Source organism: Tachysurus vachellii, chromosome 26 (assembly GCF_030014155.1).
Source record: "Tachysurus vachellii isolate PV-2020 chromosome 26, HZAU_Pvac_v1, whole genome shotgun sequence".
Classification (NCBI taxonomy): domain Eukaryota; kingdom Metazoa; phylum Chordata; class Actinopteri; order Siluriformes; family Bagridae; genus Tachysurus; species Tachysurus vachellii.
In genome coordinates this window covers 11,729,350-11,741,849 of record NC_083485.1, presented here as the reverse complement: position 1 = coordinate 11,741,849, position 12,500 = coordinate 11,729,350, and the positions used below count along the sequence as shown (strand labels likewise).

General features: G+C 42.2%; 1 protein-coding gene across 5 annotated transcripts in view; it reads left to right on the top strand.

The window, feature by feature from the left end:
* zmp:0000001168 (signal-induced proliferation-associated 1-like protein 2) overlaps window positions 1-12,500 on the top strand; it is a 61,741-nt gene that overhangs the window by 30,424 nt on the left and 18,817 nt on the right. For all 5 annotated transcript variants that reach the window (XR_009647891.1, XM_060863570.1, XM_060863572.1 and 2 more), the window contains exons 2-8: window positions 566-2,149; window positions 5,563-5,687; window positions 6,477-6,665; window positions 8,119-8,293; window positions 8,432-8,535; window positions 10,549-10,706; window positions 11,901-12,498. Coding sequence is in view for 4 of the 5 variants with exons in the window: in XM_060863570.1 (XP_060719553.1) it covers window positions 1,057-2,149; window positions 5,563-5,687; window positions 6,477-6,665; window positions 8,119-8,293; window positions 8,432-8,535; window positions 10,549-10,706; window positions 11,901-12,498 (2,442 nt within the window). In the remaining variant the exon portion in view is untranslated. The remainder of the gene's footprint in view (window positions 1-565; window positions 2,150-5,562; window positions 5,688-6,476; window positions 6,666-8,118; window positions 8,294-8,431; window positions 8,536-10,548; window positions 10,707-11,900; window positions 12,499-12,500) is intronic.

Genomic DNA, 12,500 nt, shown 5'->3' with positions numbered 1-12,500 from the left:
ACTGCGCTGCTGCAGCCAGGCTCAGGAAGCTCCCTCCCCTGTGAGAGGAGCTGCTATTGTGCAGGCTTCTGCATGACAGTTGGCCAGCGCTATGACTATTTTTATCAAACGGAGAAAATAATAGTAAAGAACAAAGGTAGCAAAGTGAAGTGGAACAATGCGTCAGACAGGCATGCTTGACTTTGAGATGAAATTTTTTTTTGCGTAACATATTTGTCTCAGTGTTTGTGTTTTCTTGGGCTGTGTTACTGTACTTTAGGATTGTAAAATCTTGTTTTAGAAGCTCTTGCTTGTTGTCAGGATTAAGCTGTAACTGTAATGTAATCCTTACCACATTAGAGTAGTTCAGTAATGGTAGTCTAAAGCTACAGGGATATGTTAGCACCTGAAGTAGACGGGTGCAGATAAAGTTTAAGTTAAGGCCAAGAGTAAGATGGTGTAATGGTCTTGCATCACATGGGAAGTGTTTCAGAATAACGTGTTTTCGGTCACTCGTGTTCACACGCTGTTATAAAAAGTCAGACAAAGAATGCTGAACTCTACTCTTTTGTTTATTTGTTTGCAGGATGCAGAACGGTTTGATTCCGAATCTGTGAGGGTTTAAGAGAAGGTGGCTGACAGCGAGGACTTAAACTGGAATTGCGTTATTCTTGGCCCCTGCTTCATTCTAATGCTCTTTTACATCCTGGGTTGATTCAACGTTAAGAAGGAATGAGCATGAGACAGGAGCCTCCTGTTCAAGATTGTTTCAAATGATGAAAGTGAACTGTCTTGTCCTGACATGCCTAGAATTACTTCCTGAATCTTCTTAAGTAGTGAGGCACTACTGCGAGTCACTGTGTGCAGGATGAAGACACCGACCCAGACTGTGCTAAGCAGAAAAGACCTCCTAAGTGATTGAGATACAGTATGTCTTCTCCTTCGCCACTTGTATGCTCTCATCAACTATTTCGATTCTCTGAAGCTACTTATCCCTGACCAAGAGAGGAGGACAGTGAGGAGAGAAGATTTAAAGGAAGGCAGTGAGAACAAGGAATTAGAGCAGAAAAGTGCACCATGCAGTCAGACGACCTCTTCATCCGAAAGTTCCGCCGACAGAGCCCACGTCCGACTCCGGTCTTTGAGCCCAAGCGCGTGGTGGTGGCAGAATGGCCGCCCCGGAGGGATGGTGAGGGAGCAGAGGTTGAGAGTGTGACAACACCCAGTAGGGCAGGGCTTAATCAGCGCGCAGTTGCTCGTGGCCACATCATGCAGCGCAGCAACAGCGATGTCACTCTGGGAGATCTGGACTCAGCGGCAAAGGCAGGAACAAAAGCAGTCAGGTCAGCAAGCGAAAAGGCCGGCCAGGTGGGACAAGGCGAGTCTAGTATAGTCCTCCACCGGGAATATGGGAGTCTGTCCTCATTAGAAAAGCAGAGCCAACCTCCAGAGCCCTGCATGGACGAGCAGACCATTCTCAGTCCCAACGCTCTTCGCTTTAAAGATCCGTTCTTGTTACTCGGGCTCCAGGATACACCGCCTGAGCCAGACGGCTTTTTCCGTGCACTAGAAATTATAAAACCAGTCAAGCCCCCTAAACCTGAAGCTCTAAACAAGAAATCAAAGCCATCACCCATTCAGGTTACTTGTGCACCATGCGATCAGACAGTTGGAGGCGCATGGGTGCGCAACTTTGCCCATTATGATGTGCAGAGCATCCTGTTTGACTTGGGTGAGGCGGCCACTAGCCGAGACAGCGTCGGCCGCAAGAAGAACATCACCTCAGGGGCATCGGCTGCCTCGCAACTCCGGCCTCTTTCCCAGGCCCCTCCTGCCTCACCCTCTCAGAATCTGGGCAGTGGGACTGTAGGGACAGCTAGCACAGAGGAACCAGAACCATGCCTGCTGGACGAAGGAGACGGCAACGACAACGATTTGCTGCTCAGCTGCCCACACTTTAGAAACGAGATGGGAGGAGAAGAAAGGGCTGGACTTGGAAAAACCCAGTGCTGTAGCGGGCGATGGAGGAGTCTACAGAGCCCCAATGATGCTGTGTCTGTATTAGAGGAACCCAGAGAAAGCCATGTGCAGCAGCAGGGAAAAAGCAACTACTTCATTGAGCATGCAGACCTGGGGGCACGCTACTACCACAAGTACTTCTACATGAAAGGTGAGAAGGAAGACTGATTCCTGATTGATTTTGTGAGCATGTGAGACAGCGTGTAAAGTATCTGTAGAGAAGATGCCGCTTTAGGGTGTGTTCTAAGGATGCACATTTTTTGTTACCATAGCGATTTCAGTACTCTGTGTATCAGCTGATACCTGAAATGATACTGGAATCCTTTTAATAAAGCCAACACTCTGCAGCCTTCTGTTGCCAAATATCACAGGCATGATTCATGCTTTAAGTCAGTTTGTGTTCTTTGTTGCAACTGCATCCTGTCAGCCAACAAAACACAGTCAGAGAATAAAATACCAGGGACTAGATGTGAAAAATGACAAATGTACTGCAAGACTGATTCACAGTTACTGATCATCAGCTCTACATCACAGTAAGGCTTTAAAATTCAGGGTAAAATAATAAACATGCTTAAAAAACAATGATCAGCACAATGATCCTCATAATTATTCATTCAAGTAATGAACAAAATAGTTTTATTCCACATTATCGGACGTTCTGTTCACATTGTGCTTTATTTAAGGAATATAATACGACCAGTAAAGTCTAAGAAATCTGCTCTTGATCACATTTCTGTATTGATTAAAGACTGACGCACATTTTACCTGGTAACAGTTACATGTAATGCTGTTGAACATCTCCGAATTGTAATCTGTTTTCCCAGCTGTTAAGTAATGAGAAATACATGTAGACTATGTAGTATATATAATATATGTAATGCTGGAAATCATATAGACTGTTACAAAGCCCTGACACTGGAGACTCATAGATAGACAGACAGACAGACAGATAGATAGATAGATAGATAGATAGATAGATAGATAGATAGATAGATAGATAGATAGATAGATAGATAGATAGATAGATAGATAGATAGATAGATAGATAGATAGATAGATAGATAGATAGATAGATAGATAGATAGATAGATAGATAGACAGACTGACAGATAGACAGACAGACAGGTAGATAGATGTTTCTTTCCAGAAAGCTTCAACATATCTAAGATGTATAGGTCATTATTATTAGTATTCTTAGTCGTAGACCTGTAATTGAGTATCTATCTATCTACCTATCTCTTTGTCTGTCTGTCTGTCTGTCTGTCTGTCTGTCTGTCTATCTTTGTCTGTCTGTCTATCTGTAGGTCTGAATGCCTGCCTGTATATCTGTCTATCTGTCTGCCTGTCTGTCTGTCTGTCTGTCTATCTGTCTGTCTGTCTGTGTGTCTGTCTGTCTGTCTATCTGTCTGTCTGTCTTTCTGTTTGTCTCTCTCTCTCTGTCTGTCTGTCTGCCTGCCTGTCTGTCTGTCTATCTGTTTGCCTATATGTCTGCCTGTCCATCTGTCTGTCTGTCTGCCTGGCTATCTATTTGTCTCTCTGCCTGTCTGTCTGCCTGCCTGTCTATCTGTCAGTCTGTCTGTCTGTCCATCTGTCTGCCTCTCTGCCTGGCTATCTGTCTGTCTATCTGTAGGTCTGAATGCCTGCCTGTATATCTGTCTATCTGTCTGCCTGTCTGTCTGTCTATCTGTCTGTCTGTCTGTGTGTCTGTCTGTCTGTCTATCTGTCTGTCTGTCTTTCTGTTTGTCTCTTTCTGACTGTCTGCCTGCCTGCCTGTCTGTCTGTCTGTCTATCTATCTGTCTTCCTGTCAGTCGGTCTGTCTATGTGTTTGTCTCTCTGTCTGTCTGACTGCCTAAAATGTGTTTCTGTATAAAAGCTGAGAGTTTACACTGCAGTTTATACTGTGCGTTCCTCAGTTCAGTGCTGTGTGTGTACCCAAGGCTTATTGTTTGATGACGGAACACTATTTAAACGTGTATGTTTGTGTGTGTCTGCCTTTATGTGGCAAATGTGTTTTCCTTTCTGTAATTCCCCTCTCAGTAACCACGAGCTGTGTTGTCTGTGTGCTTCAACTCTTCTTGTGAGGGTGAAAGTAGGACAGCATGTGCTGAAGTCTGCGTCGATTCTTGCGTCAGTTTGTACTTTGTGATGCAGCTAACTCGGCGACAGGTTTCTCAATCGCAGCTCGTCTTAGACTTTTTTTTTCGACTTCCTAATTCTTTGTTCTTCTGTCCATTGTTTACAATCCCTGAATAGCAGAAGTTGGGATTTTTTTTTTTTTTTTTTGCAGGTTTCCAAATATTTCTGTCTCTTTCTATAAATGAATTAATGAACTATTTAATGGTGTTTATGTAATATCCCAGAATGTCATACAACATATAAAACTCTTCAATACTTTTCAATACTAATATTTTTCAGTTTTAATTATTAATCCATTTTTATTATTTCCTTATAAATAGGGTGCTATATGTCCAGTGGAATAGCATTTGAGATCCATTTACAGAGAATTTGCTCCAAATGTAAAATTGCTATTAGTGTAAATGTTCTTCAAATCAAAATAATGTTTATATTTTATTACAAATGTAAGCAAGTAATGCAGCATCTGTATTAGTACTGATTTTATTAAGAGTTGCTGCAATGCACTGATAGGTCGAGTAGGAATCGAAACAAGAAGTTTACACATTTTGCACAGTTTCTGCGGTTGAAATTTATTTTGGTTGTGACTGAGCTGCTCCACATGACCTTTAGGGATCTATGACAGAGATAATTATTTAATTTTAGCGTTGTTTTGAACCAGAATGCCATCTGATCGGTGTAACCTCTCAGCTTTTAATTTTAATGAAGACATTCTTCTGACTGATATGATTCAGTGTCTAACACTGACACTAATAGGCTCTGATCTGAACCCAGTACAACATCTTGACTTCGGACCGTTCAACAAAAACGGCTTAGACTTTAACCAAATGCTCTTTTTGCCGTCTCTCTGACGACTGATGTGTTATTTCAGATAAAATATATCTCCCATAAAGTACACTTTACTAAACGTCCCTGGTAATTTCCACAGCAGGAAAACTGTTATATAACATTCATATTAATTTATAGCTGTGTTTCTGCATCCACACTAAAACGGTGAGGAAAAACTCACTTGGATGGAAGACGATCCAGACAAAAGTGAACCTCGTCCTCATTTGGGTGACACTGGAGGGTGTGATTATAAACTGTTATAAACACCAGAGAGTGTTATTATGAATAATGTCCTTTCTACAGTCAGATACGATCTGACTATTGTGTATTGATTAGGAGATCGTTGTCCTCAAAGACCACATGTGGCTAGTATCTCCTCTTTGAATGTCCGAATCTTTATTCAAAAGACAAAATGCATCCATATCAGCTTAAAAAGAAAAAAGAATAACACACACACACACACACACACACAGACACACACACACACACACATATATATATATATACACACACATATATATATATATCGCTATATCAAACAATGTCAAATATATGTTATGTAAGAATAAAGAGCAATGCAGTGTTTCTGTTCTTTCCGGCAGACCATCAGAATTTCTTCGGCATGGACGAGCGACTGGGGCCAGTGGCTATCAGTTTCCGCCGTGAGGAGAAGGAAGGCTCGAGTGGCGCTCAGTATATGTGTAGAATCATATTCAGGACCACAGAGGTGAAAAAGTTAATACTCCACACACCTTTAAAAGCTAAAGCACCTCTTCATCCCTCCTTTATTTGTGTTTCTTTTCCTGTCTTTCACCCAGTCGTGTATTGTCACCTTCGTTCCTAATCTGCCGAACCCCTCACCTAATCATCTGTAACGCAGCACTTCTGTATATAAGTCTCACTCACATATTCCCCCTCTTTTTTTTAATTACTCGTCACCCTCTTCCCTTCTTCCCGTTTATCACAGTCGACTCCTCTCATCCTGAAGTCTTCTGTCTGTCTTTTTGCTCTGCATTAGTATTATATCTCTATTTCTTATCCCTGTGTCTCGCCTCATATCACTCTACATTGCTATCATGTCTCGTAGACGTCTCTCTTCTACTCTTCCTCTTTCATCTTATCTCTCTCTACCCTCCTATTAAGCCGTCTGACACATAAAGGCAGGAACGCAACCACCTCCCCATCGTGCACACACATTTGACACACTAACACATACCTACCCACCCACCCCAACACATACACACACACACACAAATATATAATGAATAGTTTGATTTCAATCCCTGTCACATGACCCGCACGATTTTTTTTTTGACCTAAAAAAAGGCTTTCTTAGATTAATTCAAAGAATTATTTAACAACCATTTTTTTTTTGTATTAAAAAATTAAATGAAAATATTTAAGCATCAAAGAGAAAACCGTTTCCTGTGTAGCTGATTGAAGATATATTGGCTATTACTTCCAGCTAAGTGTCAGTTTTGTTTTGTTTGTTTGCTTTTTTGTTTCTTACCTGTAGCTTAAGACCCTTCGTGGCTCCATTCTGGAAGAGTCTGTACAATCTGCAGCACGGCACACAACTCCAAGAGGGCTTTCCCCCAAGAGACTTTTGGAGTTCATTCTCCCAGATCTCAACCTGCACTGTCTGAGGCTTGCTTCTACATCTCCCAAAGTTCGTGACACGCTGCTCAAGCTGGATGAGCAAGGGGTGAGCACGCTAATCCCAGTCCAGTTTTACCAAAGACTCATGTCGAGAGCTATTAAATTTAGCCATTAAACATGTTTCCTCCTTTCACAATGTCTTTGGCTGTGTTCAGTGCTTACCTTCATGCAGAGTACATTTACTTTATTAATGCTTTATTATGCATTATAAAATTCTTTAGAACTGCTTATGTAATCTAGCTAATGTGCTTAAGTTAATAATGTTATTGTAAGTATCTAGAGCTTTGATTTCCTTGTGAACGAACAATATGTGAAGCGAAACCTAGGGTAGGCAGGGGGAGGTGATGTGATATATAATATGATATGATGTGTAATCGATATACAAAACACTAGCTACAGAATAGGCAAGGCATTTAATTTCATGCAGGAACCTTCAGAAAACGTTTAAAGAACTTTATAGAGCATAATGTAAGGAATACCCATAAACTAACTAACTTAAATTAGCTGGCTAATCTGTAATGAGGTAAAAGTAGAAAGAGGAAATAAGAAAAGGAACAGAGGAAGCAAGAGGAGAGTGGGAAGTAGTAGACGTAACAGCAAATAACGACAAGTGTTAACCATGCTAATCTGATGTTAGAGCAACTTTGGTGCATAGTGTTCACATACAAAATACAGCAGTAAGTGTTAGCAAAGGAGACTCTCAGGTGTTGAATAAAATTGACCAGCAGAATTTTAGATAAAAAATAGATATACAGTGTATTTACACGTAATATCGTTCGAACCTTTGTTAATACACCGATTGGTTTAACCGACTTATTGTACAGTACTGAGGGTTTATATTAATGTACTTATTTTAATACCTTATTGTTATTCATTACTGTCTGGTGGACGAGCTACAGTACTGTATGTAACCTAAAGCTAATAATGTCATGCAATTTTACTTGTCATGTTATTCGACAAAGAAACCCATAAATGTTGAATCCCATAACTCTGTAGCCGTCAGTAGGTTTTCCACCGCAGGAAAGTCTTCAGGACAAAGCAGTTTGTGTGTTCTGGTTTCTTTGGTGATAATATACTGTAAGCAAGGCTTTTTTTTTGTCTTATTGACTTAAAGAGAAAGACAAAATGGAGACTGGAGATGGAACAATTGTTCATAATTTTGACTTGCATTACATCTCACCCATCATGGATTGTTATGTGTCGTGGATTAGTTTCCTTTAATGCTAGACCTCATAGTGTTTTAAACCTTACTTCATGCCCAGGTGATTTCTTACACTAAGTATTGTCTAAATAACTGTCTGCACTAATTTGCACTAAAAACTGTCTGCACTAAAAACATGGGCTGGATTCCCAACAGCTCCCTGCTTTGTATTGTATTATTGGACGTCCCTAAGGGAAAATATGTTATTAAACATATTTGCTGTGTATGTTATTGTTATTAATATTTAACACTCACAGATAATCCAGCCACTGACCTGAGTGTGTGTGTGTGTGTGTAGCTGAATTTCCAGCGTAAGGTTGGGGTGATGTATTGCCGTGCAGAACAGAGTACAGAGGAAGACATGTATAATAACGAGAGCGCCGGTCCGGCGTTCGACGAGTTCCTGGACCTGCTGGGAGACAGAGTGAGACTGAAGGGCTGGGAGAAATACAGAGCACAGCTCGATACCAAGAGTGAGGAAAAAAAAAACGCAAACATACACTCACTACTACTCAGTGTCATGTAGAACATAAGGTACAGATGTACAATTGTGTAAGCATCAGTAATCCAAACGTGTCAGCGTTCACAAATCTTCCCTTCTGTTTTCACAGCGGATTCCACCGGGACACACTCTCTATACACACGGTATCAAGATTATGAGATCATGTTCCATATTTCCACCATGCTCCCATACACATCCAACAACACACAACAGGTAAACACGACACACTCAAAGACGAACGATAAAGAGAGCCATCATAACAGACAAACAGACAAATAATGACAACATTAAATACCACAAATAGCAGAGTTTCTGCTAAAGTCTCAAAGATCCCAATACATTCTTAGCCATGTGGTCGAGTGATCTGGACTGCTGAAGAGTCTCATGAACAGAAACAAGCGGCCAGTATAAATATTAGCAGCATTTATGTTTGGAGAGTTCAGAGCCGTATGTGGTTATGTAAACCAAGACAACACCATATGTTAAAGAAATTTTGAGGTAATATGGATATATTTGCCATCCATTGGCTTTGCAGCTCATATCCGTCAGGTTTGTTGGCTGGTTTTCTAAACAATGCGATCAAATCGAGTTAAACGAGTCGTTTTGCATTTCCGTCATAACATGCTGACTTTCTGCTGTTCCCTTCGAGATGAGCTTCTTAACGTTGCTCACACTATGAGACTTCATTCGAAGCTTTCTGACACTGATAGAAGTTTTGAGCACATCTCATTATGAGTGTGAGATTTTTTTTCTGTAAGTGTACATCCCAGTCTAAAATTGTCTCTCCATTTGTGGCTCAGGGGCCCAATGATCAAAACTAGCAGTGCTTTGTGGGTGGGTGGGTTTAATGGTACAGCCAGTATCTGTCGTGTGATTGGTGAGCGCTGGGTGGTGGCTGAGAGTTCACACATGAACATATACAGTATGCGAGGAATTTGGGTCGAGAACAAGACAGCCACTGTTTACAGTTTAAATTTGTAAAATCAGACAAAACATCAGGGAGCACGGTGGCTTAGTGGTTAGCACGTTCGCCTCACACCTCCAGGGTTGTGGGTTCGATTCCCGCCTCCGCCTTGTGTGTGTGGAGTTTGCATGTTCTCCCCGTGCCTCGGGGGTTTCCTCCGGGTACTCCGGTTTCCTCCCCCGGTCCAAAGACATGCATGGTAGGTTGATTGGCATCTCTGGAAAAAGGAAAAATTGTCCTTAGTGTGTGAGTGAATGAGAGTGTGTGTGTGTGCCCTGTGATGGGTTGGCACTCCGTCCAGGGTGTATCCTGCCTTGATGCCCGATGACGCCTGTGATAGGCACAGGCTCCCCGTGACCCGAGGTAGTTCGGATAAGCGGTAGAAAATGAGTGAGAGATGAGAGTGAGTGAGAGATTAAACATCAGATAAAACACCAGACAGATCGGTTAGTTATCGTTGCTGGCCAAAATACTAAATTAGGGAAACAAGTACTTTCCCCTGTGCTCTTTAACAGCACATTGTACTTTCTGATGGTTGCAAATCCATCTGAGGAAGTTTATTTATTACATGATGGATTTTATATGATATTCTAACATCAACTTAGAATTGACCTCCTCTGTCAGAAAAATCGGGGGGTCTTCACAGATAAAACACGGACTCAAACGCAGGGATAGCAAAAAAGAAAAAAAACACGGTTTATTAACAATACAAAATGGAAAACACTGAGAAAAGAACTCGGGGAAAGAAGAGAAAACGAAAATCCAAACTACGAAACAGAGACACCGAACAGAAACGTCAAGGATTATATATAGGGGTAAATAGGGAAGACAGTTACAGACATAAGGAACAGGTGTGAGAATTAAAACTGGGTGGGGAAAATACATGAACATAAACGTGAACACAAACACATGAGACAAGACACTAGGCAGTTGTGTCTTGTTCCATGTGTTTTTGTTCACGTTCACGTAATGTTCCGACAGTAAAATGTTCAATCGTGATCCTGACCACCTCAGCTGGGGGAAGTGGTGGTAGTTTAATGGCTAGACTACTGTGGTTAGTGGTTAGACGAGATGTTGGACTTCTGATTAGAAGGTTGTGAGTTTGAATCCCAGGTCATCCATGCTACCACTCTTGGGCCCCTGAGCAAGGCCCTTAACTCTCAGTTGTATGAATTGAGCTGCTCTGGATAAGCGTGTCTGAAAATGCCTTAAATGTAAATTTCTCTGCTCTGTTAACTAACAGCTGTCTGTTTTTCTTGCAGCTATTGAGGAAAAGACATATTGGGAACGATATTGTGACGATAGTCTTCCAGGAGCCGGGGGCCATGCCGTTCACCCCCAAAACCATCCGCTCTCACTTCCAGCACGTGTTCATAATCGTCCAAGTGCACGAGCCTTGCACGGAAAACACCTACTATCGGTAAGAGCGATCAGATAACACCGTCCGCTACGAGGCGTAGAGAGAGCAAATCAATAAGATTTATTCTGAACATAAAAAAACAACATGCAGAGCGATTCAAGAAAAAAACTCTGATGTATTTCAGTTGGTGTAAATGAAATCGTTTGAACCATAAACAAAAAAATGAACACAAATGAAATGACCCAAAGCAGGTGGCTTTAGCCTGAAATATACAGTCTGCTCAAAATTGTGAAGGATGGGTAAAAAATGATGTTATGTGGTTAATTATTTCATTAATATCACAGTGACAATATGCAAGAATTCTAATATTTAACTGATGTAATATGAACGTAGCAAATGTGTAAATATATCATTTATCACTGACTGGTGGAAATGGTAGAAATAACCCTGGATAACAGCCTTAAGCCCTGGTTAGCACGTTCGCCTCACACCTCCAGGGTTGGGGGTTCGATTCCCGCCTCCACCTTGTGTGTGTGGAGTTTGCATGTTCTCCCCGTGCCTCGGGGGTTTCCTCCGGGTACTCCGGTTTCCTCCCCCGGTCCAAAGACATGCATGGTAGGTTGATTGGCATCTCTGGAAAATTGTCCGTAGTGTGTGATTGCGTGAGTGAATGAGAGTGTGTGTGTGCCCTGCGATGGGTTGGCACTCCGTCCAGGGTGTATCCTGCCTTGATGCCCGATGACGCCTGAGATAGGCACAGGCTCTCCGTGACCCGAGGTAGTTCGGATAAGCGGTAGAAAATGAGTGAGAGAGGATTTGTTCTGGTTTATCAATTATTTTGTCTGTCAGGTAGAAGCTGGGTAAAGTAGCATATTTATGCTTATATTATTATTATATTTATGGTGACAGAAATATCATCAATATAGTTGTTAGTTAGCGTGCATATGAAGGAGTGCATATGAAAATGTTTGCTCTGACGGTTTTTGTTGTCACACCACTTGTCGTGTCAGTGATCATTAGTGTGGGTGCGTTCACTTGTCACAACAAACAACATCTGGCTGAATACATAGAAGAAAATTTGGTTGATGCCAATGCAGATTAGGAATACTGTGTGGTTATAGCGCTCACACCTGCGTTCAAGTAGAGACCTTAGTGTAATCGTTGCTAGCGGCGGCAGCCAAAAGTGTCATTATTGAGTCAGTTGCTGACCCACTGGAGGTTAAAGTCTCACTCTGAATGTTTTTCTTTTTTTAGCGTTGCTGTTACTCGCTCCAAGGACATCCCTCTTTTTGGCCCATTTTTCCCCAAAGGTGCTCGCTTTCCACGCTCGCAAGCTTTCCGTGACTTCCTGCTCGCCAAGGCTATAAACGCTGAAAACGCAGCTGAGAAATCGGAGAAGTTCCGATCGATGGCCACACGCACGCGTCAGGAATATCTAAAGGACCTAGCAGAGAACTATGCCACCACCACACCTATTGATTCATCCACCAAGTTTCAGCTGCTCTCCCTGGGAGGCAAACGCAAAGATAAGTTCAAGGGTGCTAAAGGAGCAGAGCTACACAGTGCCGGCGCTCTGGTATGGCCCGTCTGCGCCAGCAAGGATGACAACGGGCACAAACTGGCCTGTCTGCTGGGCATCTCGGCCGAATTTGTGGTGCTGATTGAACGCTGCAGCAAGCTGGTCATCTTTAACTGCTCGTGCCGTGATGTGATCGGGTGGAAGGCAGTGACCGAGCCTGGCATCAAGGGTGGGCCTTGTCTGGATATCTTTTACGAGAGGGGCGAAGCTGTCTCGATTACAGTGTCAGAGAGCCAGACGGAGGATATTAAAGAGGTGGTGCAGAGGCTTGAGGT